The 13,108-nt window shown below is 41.5% G+C and overlaps 1 protein-coding gene across 12 annotated transcripts in view; it reads left to right on the forward strand.

Moving 5' to 3' along the window:
* The window catches only part of hts (adducin 1-like protein hts), a 178,408-nt gene that overhangs the window by 111,717 nt on the left and 53,583 nt on the right, over positions 1-13,108 (forward strand). For 9 of the 12 annotated variants that reach the window (XM_075677124.1, XM_075677125.1, XM_075677122.1 and 6 more), the window contains 3 exons: positions 2,826-2,952; positions 11,155-11,190; positions 12,073-12,183. In XM_075677124.1, the coding sequence (XP_075533239.1) occupies positions 2,826-2,952; positions 11,155-11,190; positions 12,073-12,183 (274 nt within the window). The remainder of the gene's footprint in view (positions 1-2,825; positions 2,953-11,154; positions 11,191-12,072; positions 12,184-13,108) is intronic. The other 3 variants (XM_075677123.1, XM_075677133.1, XM_075677129.1) reach the window with 2 other exon arrangements.

The raw sequence follows: 13,108 nt of genomic DNA on the forward strand, positions 1-13,108 counted from the left end.
AAGCAAGCACGTATGCCTTATTGCTTTGCTTCTCCCTTTGAAGAAATTGCAGAAACGGAAGCGACAGCAACTACACAGCGCATAAAAAGCTCACACAATGGCATAGAAAGCACCGATGCAGCAGTTGTGATAGCTAAACACATAATACCAGCCACCAGGATTGCGAAAAGTATGTCAAACCACACGCATCTTTCACAACATGATGGCAGACATAATCTGCTAGCTGTCGTAGCAAAACTCTTCTGACTATCTTGAGAGCCCACAAGCACTACAGGACTTCCGGGCTGTGAAAACAAAAGCAATTCTAACAGCTCTGACATGTGGGGTGACAAGTTGACTGAGAAAATAAAACGCTAGGCAGCACTTCCAAGCAGCCTGGGACTGTCGGGGACAGGATAATTTAAGAGGCCAATTGTCTCACCATCATCTGCCTTCTGCCCAGGCAAAATGTCTGAGCAGATTAGGGAGCTCTTGCACTGATAAATGTAAAATGCGAGCTCTTCCAAGTAAGTTTTACGCCTGAAATAGCTGCCTATGCAATCATGCCGTAGTATTTAAGTCAGATACTGTACTCCAAATCTACAGTGCCAGAAGCACAAAACTGGCTGTGGTTGGGTGGCCACGTGTAGTGATACTTTGTTTGTGGCATCATAACGTTTGAAGCCAGTGGGACTGAACTGGCTGTGTTTGGGAGGCCTCTTTTAGTGAAGCTTTTTTTGTGACATCCAGAGGTGCAGACTGGTGTGGCACCAGCGGGACTTATGGGATTGGGAGGCTGTGTTTAGTGGAGCGTTCTTTATGTCTGAAGGTATAGATACTGTGGCATGTGGGTGTACGTAATGCAATTAGCTTTCTCAGCATACTCCCCCTCACTACAGATTGTAAGCAAAGGTATCTTCATCAATACGGTGTGTACGTGCGTTGCTTCAACGCTAATCACATTAATGTAGAGTCATCTGAGATGGGTAATGTACAATAAGTTTACTTTGCCTGAGGCGAGTGGGATGTGCTGGTGAGCTGCAACTTCAATTTGCAAGTGCCTTGCAGGATTAATTCAGAGCAACTTGCTCACGTGACACGATTTATTTTAGAATGCAGCTCTTAGGCGGCTGTTCCTGTGGCAAGCGTCATCGTCAGCGTCCCTCGTAACCGCGTGAACAAGCACAGTGGAGGAGGAAAGTGTAAGAAAACCATAGTACCATGCAAGAACGCGTCACCCATGTGCTGCCTCTCACAATCTCCTGATCAGCGAGGCAGTCGCGCCACACTTCGCTCCATTTGCAATGTGCCGCACGAGACAGATTGTCCGAAGCAGCCAATATATCACAAAAGGAACACATATAGAGCTGTGCTCAAATTTCACGTTAAGGAGTATTGTAATTGTTGGTGTTTTAAAGTGAAGCTTTCTTTACCTCTTCCTTCGACTTTCCCACTGCTGCTGTGGGCTGCTGTCGCGCACACTGCGTCAAGGGGTGGTTCAGAGCTTGTGTATAGACTGCATTCGCAAGTAAGAGAGAAAAGGCGACCGGAGAAACTCTTTTTCACCCCACCACGTCGAATGCGCACAATGCCCTCTGGAGCTCTCTGGCTGTCGCCACATTAGCTGTTTGACAGCTGTAATTATCCGCAACTCCCCTCAGAAGCATTGCAGAAACTGCTGCGCTTCCCTTTCTACTAATGTGCGAGGCCAGAGGGGACGCAGATAGAACTGTAGAGAGGAGAGGTAGAAGAGGCAGTTCAAAAGTAAGAGAGGGGGAGGTGATGTGAGAAGGCGAGGCAACCCCACTACTATGCGACAGCAGCTGTGGGGAAACAGGATAAGCTTAAGTTCAAGATAGGGTACAGTACGTTGCTGCTATTTCTGAAAAATAAATGCCTTGCAAATATGTCAAGCGGGCAACTTACGCAGGGTGTGCAGAAGCAGAGCCGCATTAATTAAAGCGCACCGCAGGGTCCAGGAGACGCTATGGAAGCGGTCCACCATCAAAACAACACTTCTGTGGCCGCCGCATTAGCTTTGCTGCGGCTACGGTATTGCTAGAGGTCGTAGATTTGATCCCAATCGCGGCAGCCGCATTTCGACGGGGGCGAAATAAAAAACGCATGTGCATTTCGATTTTGGGACACGTTACAGAACATCACGGTGTCAAAATTAATCCGGAGTCCGCCACTACGGCTTACCTCATAATCCGAGGGTGGTTTTGGAATGTACAGCCCCATAATCGAATTCAAGTTCAATACTTCTGCAACAATGTGATGTGCCACGTGTGGAAATGACAGCACTCAACCCTCTCAGAACTTATAAAATATGACGCACAACAACGCCTCAAGCAAACACCTCTCCCTGTGTGTTCTGTGTACTATGCAAACAGCAGTGGTGCACGCGAGGTAACGTTTAACATCTACTTGCCGCTCTCGTGTTAGCTTCAACGTTGAAGAAATTAAGCTTTAGCCGTCAACATCACCACTAATTATCAATCAAATCATCCAACACGGAAAGCTTCGCTTACATAGATTCCCACAGTGCGTGGGATCTTCAATTTTTTTCCTCCATATGTGATCACCTCGTCACGTATCTGAGGGCTTTCCGTATTTGCCGAAGTGAAGGTACCACTTATTAAATGCATCAGATTGCAACTCACATTTGTCTTTTACTGAATCCATGCAGATGTACGCTTGCACTCTTGAATGTGTGATTTTAGATAATGTTTCAAATGCAGCTGCTCTATAAGCTTTTTAGTCAAGTAGCGAATGTACTACCAAAGTTCTGGAGCTGGCATTCACATGCATTGCTTAGTGCTATTGTCCTTGTTTGGTCTTTGCAGTCCCTTGAAGAAGCTGTTAGATGGACGGAAGACTCAGGACAAGCTGCGCTGGGTGAATTCGCCAAACACTTACCAGCGGGTGGAAGTGCTTGAAACAGGCACTGCTGACCCCAAGAAGATCACAAAGGTAGCCCAGTAATGGCCCCTAAAGCTGTCAGCCCCAGATGCCTGCTCAGTGCCCGGGTGCATAAAGCTCCCTGTGTTGGTGGTGGTTGTGGCGGCAGCAGAAGTGGAAGCGTGGCTTCTGGCAGTGGCTACCCCGGGGCTTCTGGAGTCTGACTTCTTCCCAGCTTTGCCAGCTTATGCAGTGTGGGGCTTTGTGCTCCTGTGAGGGAAGCGTCACTGAGAACAGTTAACTGGCTTTCATTTTTTTCAACCAGGAAGTTAATGCCTCTGACAAGTAGGCGTAGTGAAATTCCTTAGTAATGAAACCAGATTATTTCATTGTTGGACCCTTTACCTAAAGGAATTGAATTGCTGTGTCAGCAGTCTGAGGAATATACACTAAATACCGGGCCAATGAATATGCATGTGGCCAGGCCATAGCTATTTTGTGGGCATCCACCCAAAAAAAGCAAAACTATACTTAATCTCTTCTCGATAAACGCTTCTCGTCGAGTAGCATATGCTGTGTATGAGGCCGTCTTTTCTCATAATAGTTTTCGTATGTGAATTCCTCTTTCACAGAGGACTGCTATCCTGGAGGAGCTACTCCTTTGTTGCATCACTGCATATGAGCGCTCTTCGGTTAGAAGGCCCTAGTTCTAAAACATTGAAGTGCCATGTGTAGGGATTACAAAATTAATTTGTAAATATTTTGTGCTGCTACTTAACCATAGCTCGTTGCACCAGTGAAGTATCGAGACCATATTAGAGAAAAGTTCACGGGACATGCAATACCTGCTGCTTTGTGGCAACGTCTTAATTTATAAAATGGTTTAAAGGCAAACTGTAAGGAAATTTTGAGCCTCGTAAAAAGCCTGGATACAGCTAGTGTAGATATGAAGAGCCTCCATGCAGAATTTTGAATCTTTAAAATGAGTGGATATGTCACGAAAAGCAGGCAAAATGGTACGTTTTTGATACTGAAAAAAAAAATAACACCAATACTGCTCACTGGAAGTGACGCATGACTCCAATTGCAACTCCTTGGCATGACCTCGGAGATTGGGCACCATCTGTGGCTGTTCGCAGAACGCTGAAAAACCTTGAAGGCGACATGTTGGGACTTGTATCATAGCCGCTAACCACCAGGAGCATGCATCATCTGCCTAGGTGCTATTAAAAAGCTGCTAATAAGAAAATTGGACAATTACCAGCCTTACAGCTTTGCCAAAATTGCTTCAGTGGTATATATAGTAGTCATTTATTACCACTCTAGCCAAAGTGAAATTTCCTTACAGTTGGCCTTTAAAGTATTTTTGGCTAATTGGTATCTTTTAGTCCCAAATAAAATCGCTACCACCACTGCCAGGAGCTGCCAAGTTCTGGGGTGCATTTTCGGTTCTCTGCAAATGGTGAAGTCAGTGAGAGGAAGCTTAAGCTCAAGGGCTCCTATTTGAATACATGGAAAAGGAGAGATCGTTTTTCTCAGCAACCACTGCACCAAATTTGAAGTTTGTTGCATTTAAAAGAAAATGTTAGTGTAGTGACTGTTGGTGGTGAAATTTCTATTTAGGCCATCAGTGTTTTAATACAAATAGTTGAAAATCTCAAATTCTCGGGAAACAAAACTATCAAGTTTACAACTCTAACTTGGCAATGAAAAACAATATCGCAATTCTGTAAATTTCATGTTATAGTACATCGAAAGGGGACAAAATCGATGTGTTATACATGGCTCTAAAGTAGACCCCTAATGAATTCGGACTTATTCAGAACCCTTGTAAACAATGTAATGAATTCCCATAAGATATAAGTTGATATATCAAGTTTGTCAACTTTGGATGCCCTAATGGATGCAGTTTACAGAACTGCACCACCTATTCTTGGTGCACAGTTACAAATTTGTAAACTTCTTGCTTCGATATTTTTTAACATTACGAAATTTTAAAAAATTTCTTTTAATTAAGAAATCGGGCCTCAAATCAAAGTTTCACTTCCAACTGTCACAAGAATATTTCCTCTCGAATGCTACTAACTTCATTCAAATCGGCCCAGTGGTTATCTCAGAAAAGCGTTTCTGCATTTTACATGTATTTGAATAGGTGGCATCGGAGTTAGGGTTCAACCTAAAGCTTCCTCAAAAGAATGTAACTAATTCAACGGAACTTTCAAACAAAAGGAACTTGCCAAGTCTCATTGTTTATGGAAGCAAGCAGTCAGGGAACACAAAATTTTGTAGTGGCCACTGTTAACTCGTACAAAACCTCATATTTATCTACTCATGTTCCATGCTCAAGGAAAAATGCCAATGCCATGCTTTTAGATTCGTGACCTTTTGGAGCAAATCATTCAAGCTTGCTTGTGCTTCATTCCTGCTGTGCAGCCCTGCATGTCTGCATAAAGTTGTGTTGCGAAACTATATGCACTGCAGCAATTCCAATTAATAGATCCAGCAGACTCCACAAGACAGCGTTATTATGCAAAAAATGTTTGATGAATGTGTTGGAAAAGCATTTGGGATGTTTGTGTTTATAAAGGCAAATGGAAAAGCTGTTCCTCGCATCTAGCATTTCTTGCTCTGCCTTGGTAGTTGTATCTGCTCAGAGGTTTTGTTTGTTATTGAGATGCCATTGGGTGCTCATTGTCGTATGAAGATTGCAAAGCAGCCAGTCTCTTGTTGCCTCCTGCAGCACCAGAAATCTTAAGTTGCAGCAGGCAGTGCAGCACAGGCTAGTGGTTAGCTTAGTTGCATGAAAATTCAGATTCAATTGGCATCTTATCCTTAGCAGAGATGGAGAGCATTGGGCCATGTGCTTGCAAGGGCACATTGAGCTGGCGAGCCTAAGATTTTTTGTGTGAGGACAAAAGGGGCTTGTTGCAGTGGAAGAAGTCAGGCTTCAGGTTTGTCTTGCAGTTTTCAGTCTTCTGCAATTTCTCTTTCAGAGTAAAGTTGTCACCTAATTTGGGCATTGATGGCTTTTGTTGCAATTGTTCTAGATGAGTGTTGTTGAAAGTGCCCATAAAATGACTAAATTTACCAAGTGTTTCCCCTTTTGACAGTTGCTAAGTGAAAGGTTTGTGAAACTATTTCTAATTGGCCTGCCCTGAAGGTAGGATATAAAGGCTGTTCAAAAAGAAACTGAACCCTTTCTATAAAAATGTTTACTGTTAATTTTATATAATTATGTATTCTTCCTCCTAAATAGTCATCTCCACAACTGATCCGACCCCAGCACCTGCTTCCACTGTAAAAATCTTCCCATGACCAACTTTATTTGATAGTTCAGTTCTCTCATCGCAGTTTCCCGCTTTGTTTTGTATGCTTAGCAGTCCATTTGCCTTAAGGCTTGTTTAAAGTTTGTAAAAGCAGAACATGCCTGCAAGATGCCTAAATGGCCTATCTAATTTTCTGTTGTAATTTGCTTCAGTATTTTAGTTTCTTTTTTTAACACAGATCTCTACTGAAATGTACATGCTGCTATTTGTGCTGTTGACAAAAGAAACTAGGCACAAATTTTAGCACTGATGAGAACTATTCTCAGTTTCCACCTTATGATTTCATGGGTCAATATACCTCGTTCTTTCCCCCTTTCTAACTTTGTGATGTAAACCTTCAGCAGTTTCAGCTTCAACCCTTTCAAAGTGGTTGTCAGCTTGCTTTTGAAATGTTATTGAGTCTTCAAGTTTAATACATTTAAACTGCCATTAATGCCTTTTTCTGCCAACAGTCAATCTTCGTATAACCAGTCTAGGCATCTTTGTGAAGTATATTTTTCAAATTTATTTGCGTAGCTTCCTTTTCATTCTCACTCTTCCTAAATCCTCAGTTTCACAGTTGCAGTGTTGTAACTAATAGTGATTGTGGAGCAGCTAAAATAGGCTTGCTTGCAAGGTCTGGCGATGTATACCACAATTCGTGTAGCATTCTAAAAACAATACCTGACTTGATATTTTGAAAGCTTGGTTTCTTTTTGAAGGCCCTCATTCGTTTCATTAGGCATTATTAAACACATTTACAAGCGATATTCATATGCTTGGTAACTATACCAAAGGACACACCAAAAAATATGAGCTCTATCAAACTTGTTTGGCAGTAGTTGTAGGATGAGGCCTACAAATCTTGTTCTTTGTCTCAGTTGCCATTTACAAATACAGTGGAACCATGTTCATACGTTCCTTGCTGTTGTTTTCCCGGCTGCTACATGTTTTCGCAGTCCCGACATAAATCCCATTGACTCGTTCCCCTTTGATATGTCTGCATTCTGTAATGTTCCCACATCTTGCATGGCATTTGAACGCGGTGGTCGCTTATATTTAGCGGTGCCACCACCCAGTACTTCACAACAAGATACCAAAGTTAGAAATAAGCGACCAAAGTTAGACAAGTCGGGCACTGCAGAAGCATATCTGGAGGAAATATGCACACAGCAATTGGTGAAGCACCCGAGGTAGTGTGAATCGGTTAAACCCTACCGGGAACCGCACACACTGGGCCACATCTGCCAAGCACAGGGCTACATTTATTTTGGGGCCAGCAAGGGTCTTGTATGCATTGCATGATTGCCGGTCCTATTTAGTCATCTTCACTGCAAGCAGTGAAGCATATCAAGAGTTGCAAGGAGCCATTGTCACAGAACATTGTACATGTCCCTTGATCATACAAGTGCTGAGACCACCACCGTGGCCAAGACAACCAATAACTGCACTGGCTGCCATTCAAACGTTGCTGTGGCAATTTGCAACCTTCCTCACGGTTACATTTGCCCAGCTGTTGCATTTTCTTTCCACTGTCCCTTGAAAAACGTATGAACAAGGTTCTACTGTATTTCGAAATTACATATGCAAATCGTAATCGAAATGTGTGGCAGCAAGAAAAATGTTCCTAAACTGTAGCAAAAGATAAAGAGGGATTCTATGTATAATACCCAGCACTTACATTTCCCTTTTTGTTGTGATAGTTTGAAATTCGAGCCCCTTTATGATATTTATAATTGTTCTTCAAGCAGTCAATGTGGTTGTCAGCTCGCTGTACACGTTCCCTACTTGTGTTGAACTTATATAGTGAGATGTGTGTTACTCTGCTATCTACTTAAGTGACCATCCTTACACAGGAAAGAGAGGACTTGCTCTACCATGACAATGTTTCAGCTTAGTAAAAGAAGCTTGTCTTGAGCTAGCATTGTTGCTGGCATTTGTGTATAGAGAATGCCCCCCCGCCACCACTCCTTTCTTTTTCAATTTGTGGTTTGTTTCCAGTCAGTCTCATTGTGCTTACCCTTATTTAATCTTTCACATGTAAAACAAAATGCTGCATGACATTCCCCATGCACCTGTGCTTCTAAACCTATAAAGGACATAATAGAGGATGACTGAAAAGCAAGCAGGAACAAATACTTGCAGCAGCTACATGCTGTTGCAGTCTCATGTTAACCAGTTAAACACTCTGGTTTCAGTGGCAGCAGTTGTGCAGCAGATGCTGAGTCTGATGAAAATTGTCTGTGTGATTTGTTACACACCTCTTAGCACTGCCAAGCAATACAGCAGAGCTTCGCTGTAACAGACTTAAGAGGGTGTGGCAGTCGGAACCTTGAGTAGGTAGTTTACTACAATGTTCGCTCCATTCAGTGTTACATAAGCATGCACGACAATATTATGTAACAGTGATATATATTTCTGATGTGTGGAGTGTGATAACTATTACTTTTTTTTTATTATTAACCCTTCAAGGGTCAATGACGTAAATATACGGCAGCGCAAAAAGTCCAAAATGGTCGATGCCGTATATTTTCAGCACCGTCTGTACGCTTAAAACGTGCGCCAATTTCCTAACTTTTTCTTTTGTCATGTGCTGCCACTATGTGAGAATACAGGGAATTTTTTTTCTCGCACCTCCCTTTCTTTGTTTTCGTTGCACGGTTCGTTTTAGAGCTAGTTTGTTCCGGCGCGTCTATATACTACCACTTGCACATTGACACGCGTGCTCTCTCTCTCCCTTTTTTTTTTCTTTTTGAGTCTCTCGAAAATTAATTGCGTCTGGTTTGCGCGATAAGATGAAGATTAGCAGAAGTTTTTCACACGTTTTGCTTTTTTGACGGGCACACAACCACAGTTTTCTTGAGTGCACTCACCTACGCAGTTCGATTATGCTATGGATGTAAATATTACTGTAAAAGCAGGAACATTTGACACTTGCGAAATATTCTCGTGTACGCATTTTGTAATCCTTATGTGTTAAGACTGCACCAAATCGTTAATTCTTATAAGTTTATTTCCTTTTTTTTTTTTGTTCTCATTCATGAACAAACAACATGCATACCAATGCAAAATATTTTTTTCTCACTTTACGGTCACGCTAGAAAAATTACTGTACATTTTTTTCGAAATAGGTCCCTCAGAAGAATTGGAATCTGCAATAAAAAAATTGACCCTGGGCGGTCGCATATGGCGAAAAAAATAGACCCTCAAAGGGTTAAATCATAGGTGGTAAAAGAGTGCAAATTGGTGATGTTTGAATATGAGCAGCATTTCTGTAGCATTTTATTTGGGATCAGAAGCATGTAAAGTGGCCTCATTTCAGGTTTTGAGCTTCTGCTGCTCAGATAGAATTGGTATTCACTTGCTCAAATGGTGCACATGAATTTAGTCATTGCTTACAATGCAATCCACCTAGGCAAACTTTTTACTCTTGCTTGGATAGTTTTCACTTTACAGCTTCAGTGACTGAGCTCTCTTGTAATGTTTTTGTGTAAACAGCTTAAGCCTGTAGGTTAATTTCAAGGAGCCTGTTGCCTTGCCTGGCTTTCTTGTAGCTGAACATTTCAGTATTGTGCTGTATTCAGGCGTTAATTATAGCGGCTAGTGTGCCATTTGCGAGTACCTTTTGTGGCTTTGGAATACCTCTTGAATGTTGCTTCTTAAGGATATGCCTCATCTCTCTACGGTATAATGCTTGTCTAAGTGCAGGAAAGAAAATGTAAACTTATTGCCTAGCTGATCCTCTTTTTCAAGGTATATCTGGTATAGATTGCATGTTGATTTGGCATATGATTGGCTACAGCAATGTTCAGTTAAGAATCCTTCAGCACATAATGTTTGTGCTGTAATTGTTGCCACTGAGAATGACAATGATTGTAGAATAAATACATGTGGGAGGTTAAAGGAAAAGTAACTTTCTGCTACACTTTTGTGGTGTGCCCCTGTTGGGGGAGTCGTCCTGTTCCATGATGTTGTGCTGCCATAGAATGTTTGCTCATGGAGAAAAGCTTTGATGATGGCTGAAGTATTTCTTGTGCTAGTTTTTGTTACAGATACCTCATTGTTTTTCTTGGTGGAAGGGTGCTTCTTTTTTTCCCTTAAGGCTCTGTTATTGTGATAAAATGCCTTATCCACATTCCTTTGTAACTGTGTATGTGATGCTTGCCATTAGTTTTATGGCCACTGTTTACAGGTACTGAACATGTAATGATCTGGCTTGTCATCAACTCATTATGATCCATTTTAAGTTCTTTGGGCTTCAATTTTTAGAAAGCATTGTGAAATGACCTAAACTGCAATTTGTAACATGGTACTGCATGTAACAGAAGTCCCTACAGTGTAGAGTATGAAATATGTGCAGTCATTTACCTTTACTCATTGTTGGCTCTTAGTTCTGTATCCTCTATGCTTCACTCATTTACTGATTTCCAGCAGTCTAAGCCAGAGGTACCCATTTGCCTTTCTTTTGCACATTATGAGTTGTCAATGCCTTATTACTTGCCTTGTGCTGTGATGCATTTTCTCCTTGCTTCAAGTGCATAGTTCTGTGCATTTTTCAACGTTGTATGCTGCGTAGTCTTTGCAGCCATTTCTTTTTCATGTACATGGAAGTTTGTTTTTCTCAAACAATAATACATTACACAAGGTTTAACTGCAATTTTGTTTGCCACACTTTAACTGAATGACAAAAAAAGCCTGTCTATTTTGCAAGAGAAAGTGTCATTGCTTGAGCATACTTCTCCTCCCTTCCCATTAAAAAACAATTTGATATGCTTAATTGTCATTACCCATGTGTTGATTGTTCAGTTGCTTTGGCTTGCCCCTCCTCTTTTTTTTAATTTGATCATTGATTGACCTGCATACACTACCGCCCTGCACTTCATGAAATATGGTGTGAAGTATTACATGTGTGATTTATAGCCTGTGTCGAGTTTTTAACTAATTTTTTCCTTTTGTTTCTGTTTTATAGTGGGTAGAAGTTGGAGGGAGTGGGGAAGCTGATTCAGTAAGCTTGCTTCTCCTAATTGCACACTTATGCTTGCTCCTCTTATGAGGATCCCTCCCTTTTTCATTTTTCTCACCAATTGCATGCTGATTTGTTCTGTTTGGAAACCTTATCCTCATATTTTGCATGGCTTGTCTTTTTTTCTTTCCATTATTTCTGTTATTCTTTATTGCTTAGTCTGATTTGCATTTTCACTTGCTTTCCAAGTCTCTTACCAAAAGTAATTTGCATCTGTGTTGTAAAATTTGAAATTGTGTAATCTTGTAAGCTTCATAGTTTGTAATTTACCACGTGGGATAAAGAATACTTTCTCTGAGCTACTAGCTGCTGTATGGACTCATGCTGACATCAACATGAGGTTCATGAAGAAGTGAGCTATGATTTGGCTGAAGTTTGTGCAACTCACTTCCCAGCTGTGTACCAAGGAAACTCGTGTGCATTAATAACTCACTATTTTATTTGTTGTTTGGTGTTCATGTCTGAACATAAGATCTTGGTTTGAGTAGCAGTACATAACTCTTCAAAGGGCAGTTCACTGACTGTGCACAGCCAGCTTCGGTTGAGAGTTTGGCTCTCTGCTCATCGAAAGGCAGCTAAGGAAATAAACCTTGAAAAGCTTGTGTTCTTGCTCTGTTTGCATGATTGCTGTTGTTTTCTTTTTCTTTTCTTTTGCTTTTTTTATGCATTATGTTGAAGACCATTTTATTCTAAGCTGTCTTTCTTCTCTTTTTGCTTTGTTTGTATGGCACTGTTATGCTGATGACCATGCTTGGAAAGTGTCTCTCTCTGTACTCTGCCTGCTTTCTCTGTCATGAGCCTAGCTTTGCTTTTTGGTCTATGCTGAGTGCACGAGCACTGACTGCCTGTTGTTTTCCCCCGCAGTGGGTGCAAGAAGGTTCCCCCTCCCACTCGACCTCCGTTAAAATAGACACGTCCCATCAGTTTGTGCCCAAAGGCACTGACCCTGCTGAGTTTAAGCGCAAGCAGAAAGAGGTCAGTCTCTCATTTGTTTCTTTCTATCATTGCGGGGCAGCCTGGGATGGGCAAGTGAGGTCCTGGCACCAAATTAAATTTTTGCTAGAGAGAGAGAGAGAGAGAGAGCCATCTTGCAGTCATTCTGGAAAAGAAACATGTTGTGGAGACTGGAAAGTAGACGTAGTTGCTGTTTTGAAACATTTCACTGACAGGTGCTTTTACCTTTACTCTTCCTTGCTCTTATTTTTCTTTCTCCCATTAAGTCACAAGCACCTGTGGTGACATCACAAAAGCACTGAAAGTGTCGTAGCATAAGTGGCTGTAGCATAAATTTAGCAGCTATTTTTGGGGTTTAAGCCTATTCTCATTCTTATGGCAGCTAGTGTTAACTGCCCTTAATAGCCTTAAATCATTAGGAGCTTTCATTTCATGTATTCTTTTGCATTTCTGTTTGCTTGAGACTGGGTAGTTCGTAACTGACTTATTTGCTGGTTGCCATGCTGTAAGCTAGTAAAGAAACAAGATCAGATCTGAACACGTGTTCAGAAATAAGTGTACATGTCACCTTTTTGCCTGTACCTTTGTGCATGGGGCTTCTGCGTGCAGCACAGCTCATTTTGCTTGGAGTGTTTTTGATTCATTATATGCTTGTAGTACTTTATGCAGGAAAGTGTTTTGGTCTCTGGCTTTTATTTTCGTGGCTGCTCTCTTGTTGCCTATCGCTTGCAGATTGCATTGGTGGGGAGAGGCAGAAGTAGTGCAGAAACATGTATCACAAGTGAAGTAGGTATTCAGCTTATTGTTGCACTGGATACCTTCAGATCAGCATCTTAGTTGCAATGAGCTGAGCCATTATGTGCATAAAAAAAAATATTTTTCTGTGTGGCAGATGTGTTTGTTGGTTGTAAAGCTTGCTTTCTGAATAAACAGCAGCAAACTCTCC

Source organism: Dermacentor variabilis, unplaced genomic scaffold (genome assembly GCF_050947875.1).
Source record: "Dermacentor variabilis isolate Ectoservices unplaced genomic scaffold, ASM5094787v1 scaffold_12, whole genome shotgun sequence".
NCBI classification, from domain to species: domain Eukaryota; kingdom Metazoa; phylum Arthropoda; class Arachnida; order Ixodida; family Ixodidae; genus Dermacentor; species Dermacentor variabilis.